The 25872-nt window shown below is 51.7% G+C and overlaps 1 protein-coding gene across 6 annotated transcripts in view; it reads left to right on the forward strand.

The window, feature by feature from the left end:
- Positions 1 to 25872, forward strand: part of Pik3c2b (phosphatidylinositol-4-phosphate 3-kinase, catalytic subunit type 2 beta) — a 60868-nt gene that overhangs the window by 21476 nt on the left and 13520 nt on the right. For 4 of the 6 annotated variants that reach the window (XM_063272074.1, XM_063272075.1, XM_063272073.1 and 1 more), the window contains exons 3-23: positions 1809 to 1909; positions 2678 to 2832; positions 3111 to 3231; positions 6360 to 6471; positions 6624 to 6703; positions 7333 to 7396; positions 8790 to 8936; positions 9683 to 9716; positions 11364 to 11559; positions 12770 to 12892; positions 16681 to 16848; positions 17377 to 17488; positions 18801 to 18943; positions 20056 to 20244; positions 21707 to 21800; positions 21922 to 22016; positions 22423 to 22603; positions 23317 to 23424; positions 24057 to 24149; positions 24458 to 24587; positions 25509 to 25645. In XM_063272074.1, coding sequence (XP_063128144.1) covers positions 1809 to 1909; positions 2678 to 2832; positions 3111 to 3231; positions 6360 to 6471; positions 6624 to 6703; positions 7333 to 7396; positions 8790 to 8936; positions 9683 to 9716; positions 11364 to 11559; positions 12770 to 12892; positions 16681 to 16848; positions 17377 to 17488; positions 18801 to 18943; positions 20056 to 20244; positions 21707 to 21800; positions 21922 to 22016; positions 22423 to 22603; positions 23317 to 23424; positions 24057 to 24149; positions 24458 to 24587; positions 25509 to 25645 — 2583 coding nt within the window. Of the gene's footprint in view, positions 1 to 24; positions 477 to 1808; positions 1910 to 2677; positions 2833 to 3110; positions 3232 to 6359; positions 6472 to 6623; positions 6704 to 7332; positions 7397 to 8789; positions 8937 to 9682; positions 9717 to 11363; positions 11560 to 12769; positions 12893 to 16680; positions 16849 to 17376; positions 17489 to 18800; positions 18944 to 20055; positions 20245 to 21706; positions 21801 to 21921; positions 22017 to 22422; positions 22604 to 23316; positions 23425 to 24056; positions 24150 to 24457; positions 24588 to 25508; positions 25646 to 25872 lie in introns of those variants that run through there. The other 2 variants (XM_006249756.5, NM_001105951.1) reach the window with 2 other exon arrangements.

Here is a 25872-nt window from a genome sequence, read left to right on the forward strand (position 1 = left end):
GAATGGGGAAAGTTCATCACACAGAGCTGGGCCTGCTCACAGAGTCAGGCAGCCTGGGGTAGGTGGTAGTCAGTCACCTTTGTCTCCCCTCCCCCATCTCATGTGTCATCAGAGTACCGAGAGGGAGCCTGACCTGGCCCGGAGCCTCCTTGAAGCAGGGAGGGCAAAGCAAAAAGCTCTTGCCAGTTCTGGGGTGGGGGAAAGAAACGATGCGGCAGTGGTCCCCGCCACCTCAGCTTGGGGCAGGGGCACGGCCTGCTGGGAGGGGAGACCCCTTGAGCTCCGCACCTATACCCCCACCCCGCCTTCGCCGGGCTTCCAGCCGGAATGATCCTACTTATCCCAGGCCCAGTGAGCCATCTCTGGAAAGGGCTAGGTCCAAATGCCAGCCTGGTACCCCCGCTGCCAGCCTCTGCTTGGCAGACTCCCCCGACCAGCATCGGACGATGCCACCAGGGCCTGCCAGCCGGGCAAACGTAAGTGGCTTTTGTTTTCTTACGGTGCCAGGGAATGGTACAGAAAGGGTATGAAATGGCCTTCAGTGGCCATTCTGTTTGTCCCTCTCCCTCCCTGCCTCTCTTGCCTCTGCTTTCTCTCTCTGACTCTTTCTCATAGGTTAATTGCTGACAGTGGTACTATTGTTTGGACTGGAACACAGGCATACTCTTGGCAAAGCCAGGGCCTCACATGCCAACTGTCCCCCTACTGCCAACCGCCCCCACTGCTGCCTTATCCTTCATGTACTGCCACCCCCACCCTACACATATCCAGGGGAGCAAGAGTGACCAGAGGGAGGGACATTTGCAGTCAGAACATTCAGGGAAGAGCTTGGTTGCTGCCTTGTGCCCTGAGAGGCCGGGAGGGCATAAGAACAGATGAAGGGATGATGGGAGGTGAGGTGGCACCCGGACCACAGCATCAGACAGCCCTCTTCCTCCCTGGAGCAGCTGTTAGAACCTGCCGCCTTTACCAGATGCAGCCTGGCAGTCCATGGAGCTGAAGCCTCATTCCCTGTGGCTGCCCTGGGTAGGCCTTTGAGGCCTGTCAATACTGGCTTTCTTCCTTGGGCCTCATTGACAGTTTCCTGGGGGTTTTAGAATAGCCCTGGGATGGGAGATGATTTGGGGCCTTTTCTAAGGATCTCAGTACTACATGTGTGTTCTGGGAGAGGAAACGAGGCTGATTGGGGCAGGATGCCTGTAGCCGTAGCCACTTAGAACCAGCAAGCTACTGAGGAGCCTAAAGAAGGAACTGGGCTAGGCTCTTCCCAGCCCAGAGCTCTGCTCTGACACAATTGGTCTTTCTCCTGAGAAGGCACGGGTGTCCATGTCATACCACTACCGACGAGCTCAGTCCTAGAGTCTGGTTTCCGGGGCTTTGGATGTCCAAGGGCAGCCTCCCCGGGGACCATTTGGGCTGTCCACCTGTCTCACCTAGCTCAGCTCACCTGGATGTCTCTGGAAGCCTTCCCAAGAATGCTTTGCCCATGGTGACTCTCAGCACTGTTACATACTACCTGATTATGGCCACACTGGGCTGGTCAGACATGTCCCCCTCAAAAGGCAGGTTTGGCCACTCTTGTCCACTGCCCCAGCTTCTTCTGTCTCAGCACATGCTTCAAATCCTTTTTCAGTTCAGCCTTTGCTGTCCTAGGTTGGCAGATTAAAAAAAATGTATTTCTGGATTTCATGTGGAGTGTGTGTGTGTGTGTGTTCTTTAGTGTTATGCTGAAAGTCCATCTGGGAGACCCTTCAGAGAAGGGATTCCACAGGGGGAAAAACGCTGAGTGAGTTGTTCTTCCTTTTAAGGTGAGCTCTCGGACCCACACTGTCACCAATGGCCATGAATTGTTTGAGGTCTCAGAGGAGAGAGATGAGGAAGTTGCTGCGTTCTGCCACATGCTAGATATGTAAGAACTGAGGATGTGATGGGGGCTGGGTGCGTGTGAGCGTGCGTGTTTGGGGAGGTTGGAGTCTGGGTCTCTAGAGGAAGCTACCTCATCCTTTAGGAAGGAGGAAGAGCTATAGTAAATAAAATTCCAGAGTGGGACCCTTCTCTAGCAGATGTCTGCAGGTTTTTATGAAATCTTAGAAGTTTGCTGGGTGTGGTGGCACAGCCCTTGGGATGCAGAGGCAGGTGGATCTCTCTGAGTTTCAGGCCAGCCTGGTCTACATAGCAAGTTCCAGGCCTGCCAAGGCTACATAGTGATACTCTGTCTCAGAAAACAAAACAAAGCAAAACAAAAAAATCCTTTCACATTTTTAGTAAAATTCACAAGCCTTGGTCAGCCTATTGTCCTCCCACTTCAGGCCCTTGACCCTCAGGTGCTGTTAGGAGCAAACATATCTCTCAGTGAAGGAAAAAACATCTTTTGTACAGAAGAGGAAGGAAATAGATTTCCAACTACTTATTGGTTAAATCCTTTTAAACTAAGTGTAGGAAACTCCTTTTGGAGCTCTTACTACTGTCACACAGTGAGGATTGGTTTGTGACTGTAACAGAGATGACCAGAAAGACTACAGCTTCCCTGGGCTGCCATCCCACTGCCCCGGCTTAGCCCACAGATCAGAGGGCTAAGCTGAATAGAGATAGAAAAGCCATTGGCCTATGGGTGGGAGGGACCCTGCCCACCCTGTGAAGACACAACAGCAAGAGTCCTTCCTTTCTTCCTATACAGCCTGCGCACGGGCTCTGATACCCAGGACTATTCCCTAACTGGGTGTGTCTGGAGCACTGTCACCCCGAGCCCAGAGCACCTTGGGGATGAGGTCAACCTGAAGGTGACTGTGTTGTGTGACAGTCTTCGGGAGCCACTCACCTTTACCTGCAACTGTGAGTTGGTCTGGTTTACATGAGTGTCCCCAGAGCTAAGGCAGGAGGATTGTTTGGGACTGGAGGGCTTTGTTTCTCACCTCACTCTGTAGCTTGAATGAGGACATTTCCGAAGGGCCAGCTTTCCTGGCACATAGTTACTTCGCGTGTTCGTCTGCTTTCTCTGACTGCCGGTGGGTGCTAGAGACCACTTAGCTGGTGATAAGAGATAGAGGCTGGGAGGGTCTGTCCCAGCTGCCCCGTGTCACTGCCTTGCTCTTTTGCCTTGCCCCTTCCAGGTTCCTCCACCGTGGACTTGCTCATTTACCAGACCCTCTGCTACACCCACGACGAGCTGAGGGAGGTGGATGTGGGCGACTTTGTGCTCAAGCCCTGTGGGCTGGAGGAATTCCTGCAAAAGTGAGTGAATGGAACCAGGGCCTTACTTGCCTTCTGGTTGGGAGAGCAAGGAAGGCCCTGAGAGAGCTCTACTTGGCTCAGCGTTTGCCGCTCTTCCCCAGCCCTGCAGTCAGGACTCCCACTCTCTGGGCACATTCTCAGCCACGTCGCACTTTCTGCAGGAGCTCCATCCTCCAACTGGGTTGGCTGGATCCTGAGCCAAATCTGCCGTGGAAAGAGCTTGGAGCTGGGATTAAGCAAAGATGAGGTCGTCTCAGTGTGTAGGCTTCTGAATGTGGAGAGATGTGCATAGTATGTGGGGGCGGCTCAGGGGCAGCGGCAGGCGGCTTCTCCTACTCTGGAGGGCATGCAGCCACCAGTCAGACATGCCCTTATAGAACCCAAGGAAGGCACCACAATGGCTCTGTTTGGCTTTCTCTGCCTTTGGTTCCACTGGCCTGTGCAGCTGTTTAGCCTCCTCTTAGGCCAGCTTCCAGCTCCCTCAGCCAGTGCCCTCTACAAAAGGCAGCCTCTCTGGAAAGTGTGATGTGGGACCAGCTAAGAGAAGCCCTCTCCACTACCCTGAACTGTGGAAAACTGGGGTGGGGTAGGCAGGGCTCCCACTCCTGGGGTTAGAATGATGTGGCGCAAACATCAGGAGTTCTGCTTCTCTCCACCCAAGCTGCCCACCATGGTGTGCCCCTTGGAGGAAACAGACCTTGTGAGCAGGGATAGGCAAGGCCTCTATCTCCCTCCTTAGTGGAGCCTGCGAACTGCCACTGTGAGCATTTTCCCTCGAGCAAGCCTTAATAGATTACTTGTCTGTGGTTAGAGCACAGGATTGATAGTCAGTACTAAATAAAGGTTCACTTCTTGACAGATGTCTTCAGCATTAGGGATAGTGACCACTCTCTGGCCTCTGCATCCTCATCTAGAAACTGAGGGAAAAGAAAACAGGCCCCGTCTTGGTATAATTCCAGGGCATCCACAAAAATACATTCCATGATGTGTTCACTGTATTCTTGCCCCCCGCTAGAGGGGCAGGGAGGGGTCCTGGTGCAGGGTCTCCTGGAAATGCTAGTGCTGGGCCCAGGGCTATCGTGGGTAAATCAGACTCTGGAGAACACAGTTTATACTCAGTTCTGGCTTTCCATTGACCAACTGTGAGGCCTGCTCTTTGGTGTTGGGGGTGTAGTGGTGGTAGAGATGAGGCCTAGCATGGATGAAGCCCTGGGTTTCATCTGTGTGTGTGCACACACACAGAGACTGAGGCAGGCAGGCAGGCAGGCAGGCAGGCAGGCAGACAGACAGACAGACAGACAGACAGACAGACAGTGACCGATGGACAGAGGGGATGGGGTCAGAGTAAGGAGGTCCTCAGGAGCAGTCAGTGGATACTGGCAACAAGGGACCAACCCCAGAGGAAGACACATGGGACTCCCAAGTCACAGATGACACATTTTCCCTGCAGAGTCCCAATCCAGGAGCCTTGGAGTCTCAGAAGTAGTAGGACATGTCAATGTTCCTAATGATGTGACACCAGGCAGTGGTCTTTGGGTCACACGCTCCCCCTTCCCCCCACCCCAACTTGTACAGCACAGCTGAAGCCCTTCCACAAACAAGTTGAATCCCCTGGGGCTCTGACTCCCTGGTTCTACCCGTCCACCCTGCATAGCGCCATGTCCTGGGTGGAAAGGGCCCTCTGGAGTTTCCAGAAAATTGCTAGTTCCCAAGGAAGCTTCAGGATTGTTTCACTGAGCTGGAGGGGCCGATACTGAAGGGGAGTGTTGCTCCAGGATGCAGGCAGCTCAGTGATAAGAGCCTTGAGACAGTCCTAAGGGAGGCTGGGTTTCCTGCTACCTCCCCCTCTCTACCATTGCTCTCACTCTTCCTTCCTCACAGACCCTCCCGCAGGCCCGCCCTGCCTCACGGTCTAGCCTTCCCACACCATAGTTCACTTTTACTTTAGCCTTAGCCTATCAGAGCTCATATTGCAGGTGCCTGGTCCCCTCAGGATGTGGGGAGCCTCTAACTCTAGGCTGGTTGTGTTTGGCCTGAGGTCCTGAGGTATTTTTTTCGGCCTGAGGTCCTGTATTTCCAGAAGCTTCTGCATCCCTCTTCCCTTCTGCTCCCCTCCATTTTCTTCCATTCTAGTCTAGATTCCCACCTCTGCCGAGGAAGGAAGTCCTTTTCCGGCTTCTGCTACTCAGATGCTAGGGCCTGGCCCCACTTGTGCACCGGCCCAGAGTGGTGCTGGTTCAGCCCTTTCTTGTGGGTTTCCTTTCAGATTAAGGTGTGATTTGGAGGGAGGGGAAGAGGTTGTGTGGCAGAGGGATCAGCAGGCTGCCTCCTAGGAACTAAGGGTCTCCCTTGTGGGTGCTGAGCAGCGAGAATGTCTCCCAGGGGATTCATAATCAGGCAGGACCATGGAGGGAGGGGCGGGATGGAACCTGTGTCTGGATAATAGTTCTGGAACTCTGGTCAGATTGCCTCATCTGTCCTCAGCACCACCTTAGGAGTAGCACAAAAAGAGGGTAGGGAACTCGATCTTTTCTTGGTTGTCAAAGCCAAGAAAAGGGGATTTAAACACCCCCCCTTTTTTTTTCTGGAGCTGAGACCCGAACCCAGGGCCTTGTGCTTGCTAGGCAAGCGCTCCACCACTGAGCTAAATCCCCAACCCCCACGCCCCCTTTTTTAAAAGATTCATTTATTTATATGAGTGCTATGTAGCTATCTTCAGACACACCAGAAGAGGGCATCAGATCTTGTTACAGAGAGCTGTGAGCCACCATGTGGTTGCTGGGATTTGAACTCAGGACCTCTGGAAGAGCAGTCAGTGCTCGTAACCACTGGGCCATCTCTCCAGCCCAGAAACCAACTCTTTACAGCATCCTGGGAATGAGCCAGTGAACCATTATTTGTGTAGCCCAAGGGCTAAGTGTTGTGGGCGGCTTTAATTCAGAAAGACCCCATGCTTTACCATGACATTCCCATGAGTAAAGGGTAAGGCTTACAACACAGGACTTTCCCCCTTCTCCCCTCTGCCTTCCCTTCTGTCCTCCCTGGTTGTCTCTCCCCAAGCTAAAGGACCCATCCCTCCTCCCACTGAGTCCCTAAGGCACTAATGGTCTTATCCCGTCCCCCACCAGTAAGCACGCCTTGGGAAGCCATGAGTATATCCAACACTGCCGCAAGTTTGACATCAACATCCGACTACAGCTGATGGAGCAGAAGGCTATCCGGAGCGACCTGGCCCGGACGGTACGTGTTGGAAATGGCTGACAGTTGTACAAACCTGAGCAGGTAGAATTGGCAAAGGGTGATGCAGAACAGCTTTAGGAAGTGGGGTAGGTATCCTGGATTGAGGAAAGGACATCACCCCTGCCTGACCAGGGCCCTGCTCACTCACTCAGGTGAATGATGACCAGAGCCCTTCCACCTTGAACTACCTCATCCATCTTCAAGAGCGGCCAGTCAAGCAGACCATCAGCAGGTGAGAGTGGGTACCACCTGGGTGGAGTCTAAGCAGGAACCGTGAGGGATGGCATGGATATACTTGCCTAGCTTCCGGCTAGGATGACAGTTCCACATCAATGTCTAGAAACTTGGCAGGGATGCCCTTCTCCTCTATCCCTGAAGGTTGTGGTTCTCAACCTTCCTAGCGCTGTGACCCTTTAATATAGTTCCTCATGCTGCAATGACCACCCCTCCCCTAGCCATACAACGATTTCGTTGCTACTTTGTAACTGCAATTTTGCTACTGTTGTTACAAGTTGTAATGTAATTTCTGATGTGGGATATCTATGGCGGTTGCTACTTTGTAACTGTAATTTTGCTACCATTACAAGTCAAGTCCTAATGTAAATTTCTAATGTGGGATCTCTATGGCGTTCAAGACCCACAGGTTGAGAAACACTGCCCCAGGTCCTTTTCTGTCCCTTGCTAGGTAAGAGGTAGCCACTTGGAAAGGACCCCTTTTCCATCCTCGTCGGGGCATGGAAAGAATGGGAACATCAGGCTCTGATCCTTGAACAGTGGAGAAGGAAGGGGGAACATGGGTCTCCCAGAGCAGTGAATTTTTTGTGATCTCTCTTGTGATTTTTTCTCCCCCCACGTCCCCAGGCAGGCCTTGAGTCTTCTGTTTGACACTTACCACAATGAGGTGGATGCCTTCCTACTGGCTGAAGTGAGTATACACCCTGGGACCAACCAGAGAGGAGCTACTAGAAGTTCCTTTCTTTCCTGCGATCAGTGGCATGCTGCCGGTGACGCCTCTTTTCACTCCCCTGGCTCTGGGCAAGCAAAACAACGTCTGGCAGTGAGGCAGCTGCCGAGTGTGTAAGAAGGTGTTCTGCCCTTCTGTGAAGGTCAGGAGGTGGGCTCTGACTGCTGCCTCTGGACTAGAGCAACTCCAAGCTAAGAGTTGTGGCCCAGGCCTTTTTTTACTGTCAGAAGTACCCAGGAACGCTGTCTTAAGATGTTCTATTGAGCCTGTGACATAGGTATCACACCCCCAGGAGAGTGGCAAGTCCCAAGACTAGATCCTTTTCCTCTTGAACCTACATAGAAGTGCGAGCCTTGGAACCATTTACCCAAATATCTTGAAGCAAAAGCAGAGTTCTTTGGAAGTGGTCTTCAAGATTCAAAACCCTCAGCAGGCACGGGGGCACACAACTTTAATTTCAGCACTTGGAAGGCAGGAACAGGCAGACCTCTCTGAGTTCAGGGTCTACCCAGTGAGTTCCAGGCCAGAGCTATTAGTGAAACCCTGTCTCAAAAAGCCAAGCAAAGTAACAATCCGGTCCCCTCAGACCAGTTTTCAATCATTCAATCATTCTTTCCTCTGAGGCGGTAAGTCTAGTACACCCTTCACACACTACTAGAATCTATTCTGTGGCAGCTTCTGCAACAACAGGGGCACTGATGAAAGTTCTTAGACCATTCTGTAGTGTCCTGTGCTAGTTTGGGGGTTGGGTAGAGGCGAGGGGGCACAGCCTAAGAATTGCTTTAGCCTCAGGGAGCTTGTGTGGTTAGAGAAACGGAATGTTCATCTAAAGCTATTAGATACAAGAGGATGACCAGGGAGGTTAGGGGCAGGGAGCTTGGTGAAGGAGTAGGTGTCCTAGTCCCTAATCCGAATGGACACAAGGAGTCACAGTCAGGCAGAGGAGGAAAGTTTTGATGAGAGATTACTGGGAGCCAAAATGTGGAGGGGAGGGGAGAGTGAAGCATGTCTGTGAATGCGAAGGCTTGACCTGGACAGTCTATGGTGAATTATGAGAAATCTGGGCAAGCGAGTGGGGCCTCACTGCGTTTCTCTCACCTGCCAACTGATTTCCTTTGGCGGAGACCTGTGTATGCTTGTGTAGCAGAAGTAGACGTCACTGCAAACTGGGAATAAAAGGTTCTGCCTCGCTGTGGCCGACAGACTGGAGAGAATGGATGTGGTCTACTCAAAGCAAACAAAGTGTGGTTCCTAGAATTCCTCCTTAGAGTCATTAGCTCCTGAATGGCCTTTAGGATTGGGCTTTGGGAGGCGGAGAGCTGAATCACTTGCCTCACTGTATGGTCTCCCACAGGGGGATTTCCCACTGAAGGCTGACAGGGTGGTCCAGTCTGTGAAGGCCATCTGCAATGCTCTGGCTGCTGTGGAGACTCCTGAGATCACGAGTGCTCTCAACCAGCTGCCTCCCTGCCCGTCACGAATGCAGCCGAAAATCCAGAAGGTACAGGGACCCAGGTGTTAGCATGACAGTGGCGTTCTTGGGTAACCGGGCTGCAGATTGCCATGAAACTTGCTGGCTACTTTACTAAAAGGCTCTCCTAGCAGCTGGAATTTGGGAGGCAGAGGCAGCTGATCTCTCTCAGGCCAGGCTGTTTTACATAGTGAGTTGACAGCATGGGCCACACAGTGAGACCCTGTCTCAAGACAAATAAAAAAAAAAAATGATGAAAGGTTCTTCTTCATCTCCATCATTTGTGTGTAAGCAGTTCTGACTCAAGAGCTCCTGGTAAACAGATGCCAAGCCTGTCCCTCTCCTTAATCATAGAGCTAGCTTCAGCCTCATGGGAATAGCCACATGAGCCAGGGCCAGAAAGGCTTTGCCTGACAGTTTGCTTATCTATGAAGGTGCAAAACCGGAGTGAGATGGGGGACCCTCAGAGCCAGGGATTCAGTGACTCCACGGTGGATCTGTGCAGTAAAGTCAGGCGAGCTAACACCACAGGACCTGTATCCCCAGCCTTGCTGGTTTCTTTCTTAGGGAGAGCATGGCTTTTTTTAATCTGCTTACTCCGTCCACCCATGGCTCTGGTACAGACCGTCACTCCCTCCCTCTCCCTGGAGGATCTCTGCTCCTCACATTTCAGCCCTGCCTGGCCCAGATGAGCACAGCTGTGAAAAGCCCTACCAACCGGCAATAATAAATGGACCGGGGATCTGTCTGACTCTAGGTTTTCCTTTCCCCAACAGGATCCCAGTGTGTTGACCGTGAGAGAAAACCGAGGTAAGGGTGCTGCATGCCCTCTTTGTCCCACAGAGGCTGGAAACTGTGTGTGTGTGTGTGTGTGTGTGTGTGTGTGTGTGTGTGTGTGTGTGTGTGTGTGTGTGTCCGAATGAGGTGTGGACACAGCTGGAGCCCATTTCTTTCCACAAATCTTTTCCCTCATTATTCTTGCTAATCAGGCTTAGGAGAGAGTGGTGAGCTGGGGGTAAGGGCATCATCGGCAAGGATGAGTTTATCTTTCGATCCAGATGGAAAAGCTCGCCCTGCTAAGCTGTGATTTTTCTCTTGGCAGCCACAACCCCTTGCACTTCCAATTAAGAACACAACTTGGGAGGATGGGAAGCAGCAGGATTTTGCCCTAGGGTTTTTGTCCGCTTGTATTCCTATGTGGGGATGTTGGATCCTGGTGGCAGCTGGGAGATTCCATGTGGGTGCTGAGAATTGAACCTGGGTCCTTTGGAAGAGCAGCCAGTGATCTTAACCACTGAGCCATCCCCATCATTGGCTTTCTTAAAAAATGAATCCATCGGGGTTGGGGATTTAGCTCAGTGGTAGAGCGCTTGCCTAGCAAGCGCAAGGCCCTGGGTTCGGTCCCCAGCTCCGGAAAAAAGGAAAAAAAAAAAAAATGAATCCATCTTTGGACTTCACGGATGAATAAATTGCTCTCTAAAGTCTTCTAGGAGCTAATAAAAAATTTCTAGCTCCTCTCTCTCTCTCTCTCTCTCTCTCTCTCTCTCTCTCTCTCTCTCCCCATGTATGTCTGTCTGTCTGAGTCTGTGTCCACATGCTTGCCAAGCACTGTCTTTTGGTTTTGTGTTTTGTCAAGAAAAATCCTTGTTTAAAAAAGGATTTGTTGGGGTTGGGGATTTGGCTCAGTGGTAGAGCGATTGCCTAGGAAGCGCAAGGCCCTGGGTTCAGTCCCCAGTCCCGGAAAAAAAAAAGGATTTGTTTTTATTTTATTCGTATGGATATGTTGCCTGTATATATAACTCTGTGTGCCACGTGCGTTCCTATTACCCACAAAAGTCAGAAGAGGGTGTTGGATCCCTGCCCCTGGAACTGGAGTCAGAGTTGTGAGCTGCTATGGGTGCTGGGAATCAAACCCGAGTCCTCTGGAAGAGCACCCAAGTGCTCTTAACCACTGAGCTGTCTCCTTAGAAAGTGACATCTTTAAAAATAACATTGTAGCACTAAATAATGCTAAGTGTCTGTATACTTACTTTTTTTTTTAAATATTTATTTATTTATTTTATGTGTAAGTACACTATAACTGTCTTCAGACACACCAGAAGAGGGCATCAGATCTCATTACAGATGGTTGTGAGCCACCATGTGGTTGCTGGGATTTGAACTCAGGACCTTTGGAAGAGCAGTCAGTGCTCTCAACCGCTGAGCCATCTCTCCAGCCCCGTCTGTATACTTACTTATACTGTATTTTTACTCTCTACATGAGCTCAGTGCATGCTCCTGTATCTTTCCCATCTCTCCACACGTGGGTAAGCTTTGTCACAGCTATTAGAAATTGGCCGACGTTCTGGGATCCCTGTCCCAAGCTGTCCCATACTGCTAGTGTCATGGCAACAGAATGGCCTCTATTGAGTCCTAATGAGTTTCCTTTCTGACCTTCCCCCACAACCCCCTTCACAGAGAAGGTGGTAGAAGCCTTGACAGCAGCCATCTTGGACTTAGTGGAGCTGTACTGCAGCACATTCAATGCAGACTTCCAGACAGCCGTACCTGGGAGCCGAAAGCATGATTTGGTTCAAGAGGCCTGCCACTTCTCTGGGGCCCTGGCCTTCACTGTCTATGGCACTCACCGTATTCCCATCATCTGGGCTACCAGGTGAGTCAGAGCTGGGAGGCCCAAGTGAAGGGGGTGGGGCTGACTGTGGCCCTCCATCTTAGGATGGTTGTTCTTGTGTGGCATTCTGGAACCACGGGGCTAAGGGGGATGAGCCCAGTACCTGGAGGGACCCTTAGGCTGTATCCATCTCAGAGAGTGAAAGTCCCCTTAGGAGATAGATAAGCACTTGCCAGTCCTCCAGCCCTGGCTGCCTCAGCCTCTCTGCCCCCTCCAGATCCAAAGCCAGCTGAGGGAGACAAGTGACAGATGGCTAGTTCCCAGATAGAGTGTGGCCCTCACCAATGGCTGCACTCCCCTGCAGATGCACAATGAGGGTGGTGGGGAGGGGATGACCCTTTGTCTGGGGTTCCCTTGCAGGATGGGAGGAGGAGGACATCCATTTGGTAGTCCTCAGCTCTTCCTCTGGGTCTCCAGAGTCCTGGGGCCTGGGGGGAATAGGCATTTGGCCCCGTCCCACCCTTACCGACCCCTCCCCCCTCTTCTCCCTTCCCCTCCTTTCTTTGTTTCTCCCTTAATGTATTCCTCTGGGCGATTGGCATAGAACAAAGGAGGCAGCCTGGGAAACAGGGGCCTTCTCTGACCTCTTCTGTCAGGCACCTGTCATGAGCCACAGGAACCCCCATGTGCTGGTATTCACAGCAGCATATGTCGTTTTCTTTCCCCACCCTCCTTGCCTGCACACACACACACACACACACACACACACAGACACACACACACACACCCCGGTGTGTGCTTGTGTGCTGCACTGGATAGGCCAGAACTGACTATAAGAGGCTAGACCGCGGGGCTGGGGATTTAGCTCAGTGGTAGAGCGCTTACCTAGGAAGCGCAAGGCCCTGGGTTCGGTCCCCAGCTCCGAAAAAAAGAACCAAAAAAAAAAAAAAAAAAAAAAAAAAAAAAAAAAAAAGAGGCTAGACCGCCATTCCCATGAAATGACAAAGAAAAAAAAAATTCCTATACTCACCATGGGCCTAAAACTCAGGGGTCTAGGGATCCCGATTGAGCTGCTGTTCCTAAGCCCACTTCCTTAAGCCTGGTTTGGTTGTCCTACCCTGACCCCATGTTGCATCCTCCAGAGATCAAGAGAAGTAAGTCTACCGGAGGAAATGGAAGCTGGCAGCAGGGTGGCTGAGGTTGGTTTTAAGGGCAGCTGTACTGGTCCTGACCCACTCTGATTGCTTTGTAGCTATGAAGAGTTCTACCTCTCCTGCTCCCTCAGCCACGGTGGCAAGGAACTTTGCAGCCCTCTGCAGACCCGGCGGGCTCACTTCTCCAAGTACCTGTTCCACCTCATCATCTGGGACCAGCAGTAAGCCCTCCCTAAGCTCCAGGATGACCTCGGCTAACCTGCCTACTTCAGGGATACCCTGGAGCAGGAGTCAGACCTGGAACTGAGCGCAAGCCTGGGTTAAATCAGGTTCCTTATCCAGATAGGTCATCCAACCTCTTGAGTCATTTCCTTCTCTTTCAAGTTATTGGGAACATCCAACCGGAAGTACCCATTAAGGTTCTTTATGATCTGTACTAGGTCGTGTAAACGTTACTTGCTGGCTTTAAATATACCTTTCGGGTTGGGGGTTTAGCTCAGTGGTAGAGCGCTTGCTTAGGAAGTGCAAGGCCCTGGGTTCAGTCCCCAGCTCCGAAAAAAAGAACAAAAAAAAAAAAAAAAAATACCTTTCTTGGCTTTTCTCTTGCCTCTCTTAAAGCATTTAACTCGTCTTCAGACTTTTTTTTTTTTTTAATTACTTTCCTTCTTCCCAACATTCTCTTGGAATAGGCAGAGGGGTTACAATACAGCCCCGCACGGCTGTACATAGTTGACTAGCATGTACAAGGCCCTGGGTTTTGACCCCAGAACAACATAAAACCAGATCTAGAATCTCAGCACTCGGGAGGCAGAGGCTGCAATTTTGAGGCCACCCTGGGCTACAAAGCAAATTCTAGGCCAAGCAGGAGATCCCATCTCAATACCTACAGAACCGGAGAGGGCAGAGGGGAGCTTGGCTTGTCCATTATGTATAGTGCAGGGACAGTTGTCTAGGAGAGGAAGAATGACTGTGGAGCCAAGGAGTGAGGCTCTGTTTCTGGTTCTCTTGGTAATCCCATGCCCTCTCTAGCTTGTCTGTGTCTTAGCTTCTCAAATTGAGACTTGAGAAGCTCTGTTTAACCTTGAGGCGGGTGTGGGAGACAGGCAGGTCATAACTACAATAACCACCAGCACAAGATGGCATCAGGTACCATTTATTAACAGTAATTTGATTTCAGGAAGGAAAGCCTCAGCCAAACAAAACAGGAGAGAAATGAGGGGCGAGGGGACCGTAAGGGTGGTAATGCAGGTTTGCCCCCGCCACCCTACCCCACTCCGCTCCCCCCAGTGCTCGTCAGTCCTGGACCTTATTTATCCTCATCAGTCAGAAAGCTCATTGCCTGCTGTGCCCGCACCCCCCACCAGGCTTCACTTCCCCAGGCTATCATGTCTGTGTCCTCCTTTGCAAAGCAGCAAATGCAATTTAAGTGTGAGGAATGCAGATGATAGAGACAGGAGAGCGTCCATGGGGAGGTCAAGGACGCTCAAATAAGTAGTCTCGGGGTCTGGGTAGATTGTTTATAGAGGGACTAGAGGGAAGGCATATCCCGTTCTTCATACTTAGGTCGTTCTTAGGGCTGTACAAGCTAGTGGCATTAAGTAGTCCCTGAGGAGCAGAACATGGCGCTCAGGGTCCGTAATACCAGCATTCAGGAAGCTGAGGCAGAACAGCTGTGAATCTGAGAGCAGATTGGACTACATAGCGAGACCCAGGTTCTGTGTAATCCTGCCAAAGTCAAGAGTCTCCGTGGAGATTCTCCATCCTCACTAACCACTGGGCTTGTTCCCTGACAGAGTTTGAGGTATGGACACAGCCCAGCCTCCCGTGTGGGTGACCTTCCACACAAAGCTCAAGATCTCTTATCTTGTTACACAGAGCCAGACCCTGTGGGAGGTGGTTCTCCATGTAGCCTTGGATGTCCTGGGACTCACTCTGTAGATCAGCCTGGCCTTGATCTCTGAGATCCACCTGCCTCTGCCTTCCATGTGCTGGGATTAAAGACCGGCACCGCCACATGGCCGCGTTGCCCTTCTTAATGAAGGCCAAGGCATGTGGGAAAAGGTACCGCCTGCTGAAGTTCTGGACTCAGCTTTGAGCCAGCCATCCTCAGTAGATGGTACTGGAGACACAGCCTGGAATAGAGGCTGTTCTAGGAGTGCTCCACAAGATTTGGAAGAGTCGTTAGGACACTGAGGACACCACTGGCTCTGTGGTAGACTGATTGCCTAGATTCATCAGGAGCACAGAGATGAAACAAACCAATACATAGGAAAGTACTTGGATAGCTGAGCGTGGTGGGCCACACCTGTAATCCAGTACTTAAAAGGCTAAAGCAAGAGGATTGCTGTGAGTTCAAGACCAGCCTAAGCTAAATAATCATTTAAGAGAGAGACAGAGCAACAGAATGAGAAAGGGAGACCAAACTTGGCCTAACATCTATTGCTTGGTAAATAAATGCTCTCTCCACTTTCCTCATCTTCGATCTGAGCTCTGACCTTCTCAGTTCCTGTTTCTCCGTTCCAGGTGGCTGGCAGTAACTAATGCCCAGGGGAATATTTGTGTGAAAATGCTATCTATGTCACGTCAGCCAGTTCCACTATAATAACTAATATCACACTGCAGAAAGGACCCAAACTATAGGCCCCTCCTCCCCTGGTGAGCATGCCAAGTGCCATGCTGTCGGTTCAGTTGCCCAAGATTGAGAGTGGCCAAGCAGGGGCCCCAGCACATGCCCTGAAGGAGGTACCCCCAGTGTTATAATGCTGGAGAAGGGCTCGGAGAGAAGAGTCAGCTCTTCAGGAGAAGTAGTGGTTCCCTTGACCTAGCCCAGGCAAAGGGTTGGAATCTCAGATATACTGAGACCTGAGAAAGGGGAGGCATTGTCTGCTTCTCTGTATTATAGTTTCAGTCAGACAGTTTGCCTCCCTCTTCCTCCTCCCTCCCTCCTTCTTTCCTTCCTTCCCAAGACAGGGTCTCATACTCATGCAGACTTATGTTGACCTCGAAATGCCAGCAGTCCTCCTGTCTCAGCCTACCAAGAGCTGGGATTATGTCCATACCAGGAGTCAGCCCCTCTTCCTTGTTGGATGACCAGACCAACTCCTCTCCCTGGCTATGGGGTCAGCTGCTTCTCCCTCCCACTGTAGTAGGACAAGGGATCAGCTTGCTCTCAAAATAGGCCCAGCAGCCGTGCTCTGTCACCTCCAGCCAAACCCGGCCTGGCGTATCCACCGGTTGCTTGCTGAAGGGGCCCTAATTATAGCTGTGGGGCCCCCAGGGTAGAAGCAGCTGGGGCAGAGCAGGATTGTGCCAGTCCGAGGCTGCTGAGTGCCTTCTTTGAGTGAAGACTTCCCCTAGGAGTGAGGGGCAGTGAAGAGGGAGGCTGCCTTATCTGTGACCTCTGACCTTGGGGGTGGTGGCTCTGCCTCTGTGCCTTTTGGGTGTAGAAGCAGCTGGGCCTTGGGCCAGCCAGGAGGGTGTGGCAGTGTGGACTTTGGCCCAGGGACCGCTTCCTGGAAAGGTAACTGGGTGGCTCCTGGCTCTCTTTTCCCTAGCCCCTCAGCTCTCTCCACCTCCCCACACCCAAAATCTCCCTACCCTGAAGTCAGAGGGTGTGGCTGGGTGTAGTCCAGTCAGGGTGGACTATGAAAAACATCTGGCTTTCAGTGCTCACTGCTTATGTATGTCTTGGCCTTGCCCATTGCCTTTCTCACTCTTAAAGAACTCTGAAAAGCTCCTCCTCTTTCTTCCTATGACTTTGAACCTGTTATGGGTTATGTCCCTGAGGCTAGGAGAGGGGACCCAGACAGATGAGTAGGTTGTTGGGGGACAGGCAAGCTAAGTGCCCTGAGGGCAGAGAACCTGGCGTTTCTTCCTACTCGTCCTGGTACTTTGGGAGGCATATCTGGGGACAAATGTGACACCCAAGTGGAAGACTGAGTCTCTCCTTGTACCTGTTCCCCCACCCCAACCCCAGAAGGCTGTTGACTTTGGTCCCCTTGTTTCCTAGGATCTGCTTTCCCGTGCAGGTGAACAGGCTGCCTCGGGAGACCCTGCTGTGTGCCACACTCTATGCCCTGCCCATTCCCCCTCCCGGGAGTTCCTCCGAAGCCAATAAGCAGAAGCGGGTGCCTGAAGCTCTGGGTTGGGTCACTACCCCCCTCTTCAACTTCAGGCAGTACGTGAGCTCCGGGGAAGCAGCTTCTGGCCTCGGAAGGGAACGAGGGGGATGGAGATAAAGCCTGGTTGTTGGACGTGGTACTCCCTGAGAAGGATTGGCCACACAGAGCCCACTGTGAAACCCAGAGGCCTCTGTGTCAGTAGAGAGGTCAATACACGGAGCTGGTGGCCAGGACTATTGATGGAACCTGGTAGGTGGGGGAGGGGCATGGGAAAGCACCGTCCCTGTATCAAGTCATCCGGTCCTGTCACCAGAAGGACTTCAGAGGTCATCTACCCAGGCCTGTCTACCTCACGGAGATGTCCCTGCCAAAGGGTCATCCTGGTTCAGGGAGTGGTGAGCTCAGAGAGGCTTTCTGCAACAGGAGCCTTCCTAGAACTTGAAGTAAGACCCGTGGTCTGTGGGGATGATCCAAGGAAGTGGGGAAGAAGTTTTGCCTAGGAAAGGTTTGGGATAAAAGAGCAGAAGAGAAACCCACAGCCTAGGCACTGGTTGTTGGCTCATCCTACCCTCCTTCTACCTTAGAGTCTTGACCTGTGGCCGAAAGCTTCTGGGCTTGTGGCCAGCAACACAGGAGAACTCCAGTGCCCGTTGGAGTGCACCAAATTTCCACCAGCCAGACAGTGTCATCCTGCAGGTGAGACCCAGCCTACATCTCCCACTCACCTATCACACGACACCAAAGTCAACTCTAAGTTTCCCATTGAGCTCTGGCTAGGGACTCTGGGCAGGGGATGAGATACGACCAAGCATCTCAGTGAACAGGAGAGTGCGAGTGAAAGGGCTTCCCCTACACACACACACACACACCCCTCCCCCAGTTTCACAGCATCCTCTGAAGATAGGTCTGAGACCTTCTCCCCTTGCTTCGAGACCTCATACTTCTAGGCCAGGGCCCAAGGGAGAGCATCTCCACTAGTCCTGGTTCTGATTCCCATTTCTCAAGCCCATGAGATGCTGTGGTATGGAGAAGGGGATGGCAAAACCAACAGGCAATGAAGAGGGAAGATCCAGAATGCAACTCCATTAGCAGGCGGTTTTGCCTTCAACTCTGCCCAGTGCGTGGCAGGTGCGCTTTGCACTTGCTGAGTGAGTGAACAGAACCCCTTGGAGAGCGGTATCTTTCAGCGCTGATACCCGTTTTAGGGGGACCTATATTTTGGTCGCACAGAGCAGGCCCTAGAGTTCATAGAGCCTTCACTCAAGGTGTGCTCCCAGAACCCAACAGACCTGGGATGCCTCCGGGACCACACTAGGAGGTGCCCAGCTTCGCCTGGGTACTCTCAGTGGCTTGCCCTATCAACAGCTGTTCGGAGTTTTGAAGTGGGGCTTATCCTGTCTTCCTTAAGCATCTCAACTCAACCTTTCCCTCCCTTCCCCATTTTCCCCATCCATCCATTATGTTGTTTTTGAGACAGGGGTTTCTCTGTGTAACAGCCCTGGCTGTCTTGGAAATTTCTTTGTACACCAGCCTAGCCTTCAAACTCTCTGAGATCCACCTGCCTCTGCCTCCCAAGTGCTAGGATTAAAGGCTTTAACCCACCCACCCCACCCACCTCCCAGCCCATGTTTCCTTTTTTTTGAGGGGAAGATTTGGATGAAACAGGGCCTCTCTATGATTGCTAATTGGCCTGGAACTTACTGTGTAGATTGGGCTGACCTCAAACTTGCAGCGATGTTCCTGCCTCAGCCTTTCTGAGTGCTGGGATTACTGGAGTGACCCCCACAGTAGGCTCCTCATGGTTTCCTTTCAATTTTTGCTGAAGGTTACAGCTGTGGATCACCACAGGCATCGGGGGTTATCTTACCAGGAGCCCCAGGGAAGGGGAGGACGGAGGCAGGAGTAGCAGCCTGTGAGAGAACTGCCGGGGACCCAGGAAGTGGCTGCCACCACTGACACTGCCTCCTTCCTCTCCTTGCTGCTTCTGCTTTTCTGATCCTATCCCAAGATTGACTTCCCCACCTCGGCCTTTGACATCAAGTTCACCAGCCCCCCTGGAGACAAGTTCAGCCCCCGCTATGAGTTTGGCAGTCTCCGGGAGGAGGACCAGCGCAAACTTAAAGACATTACGCAGAAGGAGTCCCTTTACTGGTGAGGCCCAGGACACCTCCATATGTAGCACAGGTTTCCCCACTGTCTGTCCGTGTCTGCCTGACCTCTTACCTCCCCTCATCTAGGCCGTGCCATTGTGCTTGAGGACTGGAAGTAGTCATTGAAATAGTCATTGCTACCACTTGGCAATGGTGGCAAGGCCCCCAGACCTTTCTCTAGTTGACACTAGGGAAAGTGGATAGGGCAGGTCAGGAAATAGGATCCGAGAATGTCCAGCGCCACACTAGTGAGTGACCTGCCACTACCCCAGATACACTGCCTAGTTCTAGTGGGGCAGCTGGCTGCTGTCCTCACCTCCCTGCCCCCACCTCTTTCACACCAAAGGCCTTTGCATTTTTCTGGCCTTGTCACTTTCCAAAAAGGATCAGGTGTCTTGGTAAGCCGGCAGCTCCCAGGAGTGAAGGAGTCCAGGCTGATCCCATCCTCCGAGCTGCTGTGTCCACCAGGACTGGAGAGGGAGGGGTGAGTGAGGAGAGTCCGGCTCTCCATCATCCTAGCCACCTCTCTAAACCCTGCATAGCCCTGTGTATATGCTGGGTGGGGGAACAAGAGAGGCAGACCTCCCTGCCCCCAGCCCACTCCTCACCCCTCATTTCATTAGCCCTCAGCTCCAGCCCTCCATTAAACACCTGATCTCAGGCGAGTCCCAATTAACTCCAGACTAATAAAGAAAGGGAAGAGAAATCCCAAAAGGCCTCACAGCTGACCAAACCCTGACAGGTGTTGCCCACTGCCCTCTAGTGGCTCTCTTAGGAAGTAGCACCCTCAGGGCATCTGAGGGTCTGGTAGGATTGGCCTGTGATTTCATCCTCAGTCTGAGTGAGACACGTCCCTGAGATTGGGTCAAAGGCGAGATTTGGACCCTGTTCTCCAAACTTGCAATCAACCCGTGATCATTTAAAAATGATCATTTCTGTGGACATTCTGACTCAACTGGCATTGGTGTGTGACCAGAAGTCGCCAAGCCCCTTCGGGAATAATGTGTGATGAGGTCAAGAAGCCACTGAATGGTAGTGCGTGCTGTGCGGCAGTTCCCCTGAAGTGGGAGCTCTGTGCCCTCCAGCTCACTCCGCCACTCTCTCTCTCCCTAGGCTCTCTGATGCCGACAAGAAGCAACTGTGGGAGAAGCGCTATTACTGCCACACTGAGGTGAGCTCGCTCCCCTTGGTGCTCGCCAGTGCACCCAGCTGGGAGTGGGCTTGCCTGCCGGACATCTATGCTCTCCTGCAACAGTGGACTCACATGAACCACCAGGATGCCCTGGGACTCCTGCATGCCACGTGAGTTATAGCTCCTACTTGTCCCGGCTTCAGCACTGACAGGCCAGCTCAGGGAAGCGGTGTCACAGACTCGAGCACTTAGGGCTTTCTACTCTTCCTTCCTTCTCTGTCTCTTTTTCCCCCTAATCTCGTAAAACCATCCTGTGAGTGTCCCATGTGCAAGTCACCTAGAGTATACCACCGGCATTTCATCTGCACACGTCATGAGGTGTGCGCAAGTGCTCTCCTATCCGCCCACCGCACAGCGTTCAGCTGTTGTAAATACTTCAGCAAAAACTTTTTGTCAAACAATTGTGACTCGGTGGTGGTGGATCAGGCCTTTAACCCCAGCGCTTAGGAAGTAGAGGCAGGTGGATCTCTGTGAGTTCAAGGCCAACCTGGTCTACAGAGCGAGTTTCAGGACAGTCAGGGCTACACAGAGAAGCCCTGTCTTGAAATAAAACAAAAACAAAAGAACAAACAAAAAAGCTCAGACGTTTTTGGTTTTGAGACCGAATATGCATATGTAGCCCTACCTGGCCTGGAACTCAGAGATCTGCCTGACTCTGCCTCCTGAGTGCCGGGATTAAAGATGTATAGCACCATGCTCCAGTAACACGCACATTGTGACTAGAGCTCAGGGTTCCTTTTTTTTTTTTTTTTTTGGTTTTTTTTTTTGTTTTGTTTTGTTTTGTTTTGTTTTGGTTTTTGAGGCAAAATTTATGTATAAGAAAATACCCACATTCATTTAACATTTTAACAAATGCTCTCTCAAACTGGTATCACTCTTCCTTCTTTCTTCTGAAGAGTTCTTAGGGTCACAAGGCTCCTACTCAGATCTGAGACTCCTCAGCTGTCTTTTCTTTTTTTTTTTTTTTTTTTTTTTTTGGTTCTTTTTTTCGGAGCTGGGGACCGAACCCAGGGCCTTGCGCTTCCTAAGCAATCGCTCTACCACTGAGCTAAATCCCCAACCCCTTCAGCTGTCTTTTCTAGATTGCACCCAGGCTTCCTGGTCTATTTCTTGCCATCTCAGTAATTAAATTGTACCTGCCGATGAGACTCTTTGAGGCTACATCTTTGCTAATCCCTGAAACAGTCATTTCCCAGGCTGTCTATTGGCTTATATAAAACCCCACAGTTCTCAATGGCTTGCCTGACAGGCTTTGTGATATAGGTTGTTACCCAGAGAACACGCTTCGCCCATTCAAGGGCTCCTTGAATTTCTAACACAGCGCAGCGAGTTAAGGACGAGCTTTGGCGGTGGAGTGGAGCGCTTTGTTTTATTTTCTTTAAAGTGTTCAAGGAACGAGAAAGGTCATTATCCTGTTCCTCCCTGCCTAAGGGAGACTGTCCATGAGGAAGGCTCGTCCCTAAGAACGGCCTTCTCTGTGCCTCTGACACCCAGGCACACGCTTTCATGGCTCTCATCTGAGTCACTGCCCACAGTGAGGATTGTCAAAGCTCTGTCCGAACTCTTTTGCAGCTTCCCGGACCAGGAGGTGCGGCGCATGGCCGTGCAGTGGATCGGCTCCCTCTCGGATGCTGAGCTGTTGGACTACCTGCCCCAGCTAGTACAGGTGTGAGGCCTTACGGTTCCTGTGCTACCTCTGACCTCAAGAGGTAGCCGACATCCCCGGACACTAGTCAGCGTGGACGTGGGTGGTTAATAAAACCTCGTGTTTGCTTTCTTCTGGACAGGCCCTGAAGTACGAGTGCTACCTGGATAGCCCCTTGGTGCGCTTTCTCCTGAAGCGAGCCATCTCCGACCTGCGAGTGACCCACTACTTTTTCTGGTAAATTCACGGCAAGAAAGGTGGTAGGCAGGGTCCTTAGGCCAAGACTGTCTTCCCTAGAGCAGGCCAGAGTGAGGAGATAAGAGAACAGGCTCCAATATGCTGCTGATCTACCCTGTGGCTTTGGTCTGGTATCTTTCCTCAGGGCAGGTCTCAGCTCACCCCCATATAACTCTGGGATTATCACCTATATCCCCCTGCCCTACCCACCCATGGTGGAAATATAAAGGTAAGGTGAGCTGTAGAGGGGCTTCCGCTCAAAGACAGGGTAGATATTCAAACTATGTTTTCCCCTGAAGCATGGGGGAGAGGGCTTTCTGAATAGAGGTAGGAGATAGCCCTTTGTTCCCTAGCTCGATGCCATGGCTAGTGAGTAGTCTGATGACCCGCTTGCCCTGCCTTGCAGGTTACTGAAGGACAGCCTCAAGGACTCCCAGTTCAGCATCCGTTACCAATACCTGCTAGCGGCCCTGCTGTGCTGCTGTGGCAAGGGACTGAGGGAGGAGTTTAACCGCCAGTGCTGGCTTGTCAATACCCTGGCCAAACTGGCCCAGCAGGTCCGAGAGGCCACCCCATCTGCACGCCAGGTGAGTGGGCAAGGCTGGTTCTCCCGGTCCCTGTGTCTGACTTGAAGCTTGTGTAAGCAGGGGTTGACGTCTCCAGGGCATCCTGAGCAGCCGGACGGAAAATGACTGCCTCCTATTTAAAAACTAGAAAGAGGTGGCTGTAACCCGCAGGCCTAAGCAGACAGTCCCCACGATGGCCGTAGTCCATGGATGTGTTTTGTCTGGCTTATAAACTATTAGAGTTTTGACTTAGCTGTTTGCCTTAAAGGTTGGGCGTACGTGTGCGTGCTGTCCATTGCATGGGCACATTCAGCAGGTGAGAGCTAGGATTCAGTCTCTTCTCTGTGGGGAACCGTGGCTCAGGACTGAGACAGGCGACAGAAAGGGACACCAGCAGTGCTTCCCACATTGAAAGCTTGAGAGATTTCTATATATAAGTCTGTCAGCTTTTCTAAGCAAAGTAGGATTTTACCACTTGGGATGTTCCTGCCCTCCGTTCTATGCCTTCCCATGTTCTCCTGGGTGTATTGCCTCTCTAGAAACTGAGGTGAACTTCTTGTACATTGAGCAAAGTCTGGGACCCAAGTGGGTGGTCGTTCTTCCCAAGAATTTCTCAGAAGTCGTCCCCGTTATTCAGACACAGGACTAGGCACCTTGCTCTGGGAGACACCTGGCTCTGAGTGGAGCCTCTGGGCCTCTCACCTCATCCCTGCTCTTCCCCACTCCCTCTGAAGGGCATCCTTCGTGCGGGCTTGGAGGAGGTGAGGCAGTTCTTTGCTCTCAATGGTTCGTGCCGTCTGCCGCTTAGCCCCAGTCTGCTGGTGAAAGGCATTGTGCCCAGGGTGAGTCACTGCTAGATGTGGAACTTCAAAGACTGGGGCACACTTGGGGGAGATGAGAGCCACCTTACCCTGTCTTAGGAGAGGAGGGAGGAGGGCAAACAGCTGACCTCTTCCCAACTTGACTATGTGTGAGCTTGGGTTGACAACTGTAACTGTGTGCAGGGCAGAGGAATTGGGTCAGAGGCTGGGTCTCCCTGGTGGTGCCCAGGATGAAGCTGGGGAAGGTGGCAAGGGTGGCAGCTTTCAGCCATATGCCTCGACTCTCTGTCCAGCACGGATCTTTTTGTCAGCTTTTACATTCCATTCTCAACTCTGAGACAGTTGGTAGTATTAGGAATGTGCAGGACATGAGATTTACGAGAAGTCACGAACTAGTAAGTTGCATTCGGAGTGATGAGGAGGGATGGGTAATTAGATGGTAGAGCCATCAGTTCTAACAACCTAAGCCGGGATGAGAGCATGGAGGAAAGGCACTTTGAGTTCCTGGGGAATCTGGGAGACACAGTGAACATGGCCTAGGTGGACCAGCAGCAGGAAGATAAACAGCATCTTGCTTCAACGTGAGGAGGGTAATTTCCCTTCCCGGCTGTGGACCACACTGACATTAGTCGCTTGTCCACTCTACCGTACAGGACTGTTCCTATTTCAACTCCAATGCTGTCCCCCTCAAGCTTGCCTTCCAAAATGTGGATCCACTGGGCGAGAATATCAGAGTCATCTTCAAGGTGAGAATACTTTTACTCTGCAGGTCTGGCGGCACTCAAGAGGCTGAGGCAGAGGGATTGCCGTGAGGCAAGCCTAGGTTATGCAGTGACTTCCAAGCCAAGCTGGGCTAGATAATGAGACACCGTTTTATAAAACAAAATGAAGCAAAACCAATGCTTTACTCATGGCCTGGTGGGAATAAAAACAGGAGAGAAGAGAATGCTCAAGGCAGCACCGAGTGTACGCTACAGGAGGGCAGGCAGCACAGGGCGGGTGGGGGAGGGTGGGGAGGGGAAGTGGATTTTAATGGCTCCCCTTCCTCATCCAGTGTGGAGATGACCTTCGCCAGGACATGCTCACCCTGCAGATGATTCGCATCATGAGCAAGATCTGGGTGCAGGAGGGGCTGGATATGCGCATGGTCATTTTCCGCTGCTTCTCCACTGGCCGAGGAAAAGGTCAGCGGGGAGTCGGGGCAGGGCATCCCTTCCCTCGCCGCTGCCTTCTGCCCGTTTCCCAACAGGAACAATGGAGACTAGAAGGGCAGGGTTATTCCATGAGAAGGTATGGGGTGGCTTGAAGAAAGAAAGGGAGAGACCGTTGCGAAACAAAACAAGAGTCGGAGGCATAGCAACCTCTGTGGACTTTGGATCTTGATCAAGCAACCAATTGTAGTTTTGGGATGGCTGTGAGAAATTTGAAAATCGGCTGGCTTCAAGGGCTGCTGGTTTTTTTTTGTTTTGTTTTGTTTTTTTTGTTGTTGTTGTTTTTTTTGTTTGTTTTTGTTTTTGGATATGACACATACATCATTATTGTGTTCTTGTTGATTACACTTAAAGTATCTATGCACGAGTTGGCACGTCTAAAACTGAGGGTGGTGACAATATGCCTGTGATCCCAGCTCTCAGCTGAGGTGCAGGATCAGAAGTTCAAGACCAACCTGGGCCACAGAGGGAATCCCTGCCTTGCTCTGTGGTACTCCAGCTAGAGTGGCAAGAAATAGGAAGCTCTAGCGGGGTAATGGAGGTGATAATGAGATTAGCTAAGTGTTGGCGGGCATTGAAGCTGGGTGGTGGTTACATGAGCATTGATCAAAACCAAAACCACCTTCGCTTTGGTCCTGTACATATTTAAGAGTTCCATAGTAAGATTTGAAAAGAGGAAATAAAAATAAAGAAACATTAGGAACTGCGGAAGCATGGAGCCAGTCTAGACTGGGTGGTGTAGGTGTGGTCGTCTGCCCATCACCCATCTTGTGTGTATCCTTCCTAGTAGCAGTCTTTGCCCGAGAGCCCCAGAACTTGGGAAGCATCTAGCCCAGCTGTGGTAGACTTCTTCCCTCTGCTCTGGAGCATAAGCCCGACCCCTCTCTCTCTCAGGGATGGTGGAGATGATACCCAATGCCGAGACACTGCGTAAGATCCAGGTGGAGCATGGGGTGACCGGCTCCTTCAAGGACCGTCCCCTGGCTGACTGGCTTCAGAAGCACAACCCTGGGGAGGATGAATATGAAAAGGTAGGACTGAGACTAAGAAGCCCGAGAGTTGAGGCTGTGTGCCTGAAGCTGAGGCTGTGCGTGCGCCTGACAGTGGCATAGTATGGCTCTGCTCCCGCTGGACCCTGGTATACACAGATGAGCCAGCTCAGCTTTGCTGGGGGAAGGGCGCGCTTGAGAACCTGTGCTCGTGTGTAGATGGGTCGGATGACTTTTGTAAATTAACACTATTCTTTGGTAGCTTTTGA

Source organism: Rattus norvegicus, chromosome 13, assembly GCF_036323735.1.
Source record: "Rattus norvegicus strain BN/NHsdMcwi chromosome 13, GRCr8, whole genome shotgun sequence".
Classification (NCBI taxonomy): domain Eukaryota; kingdom Metazoa; phylum Chordata; class Mammalia; order Rodentia; family Muridae; genus Rattus; species Rattus norvegicus.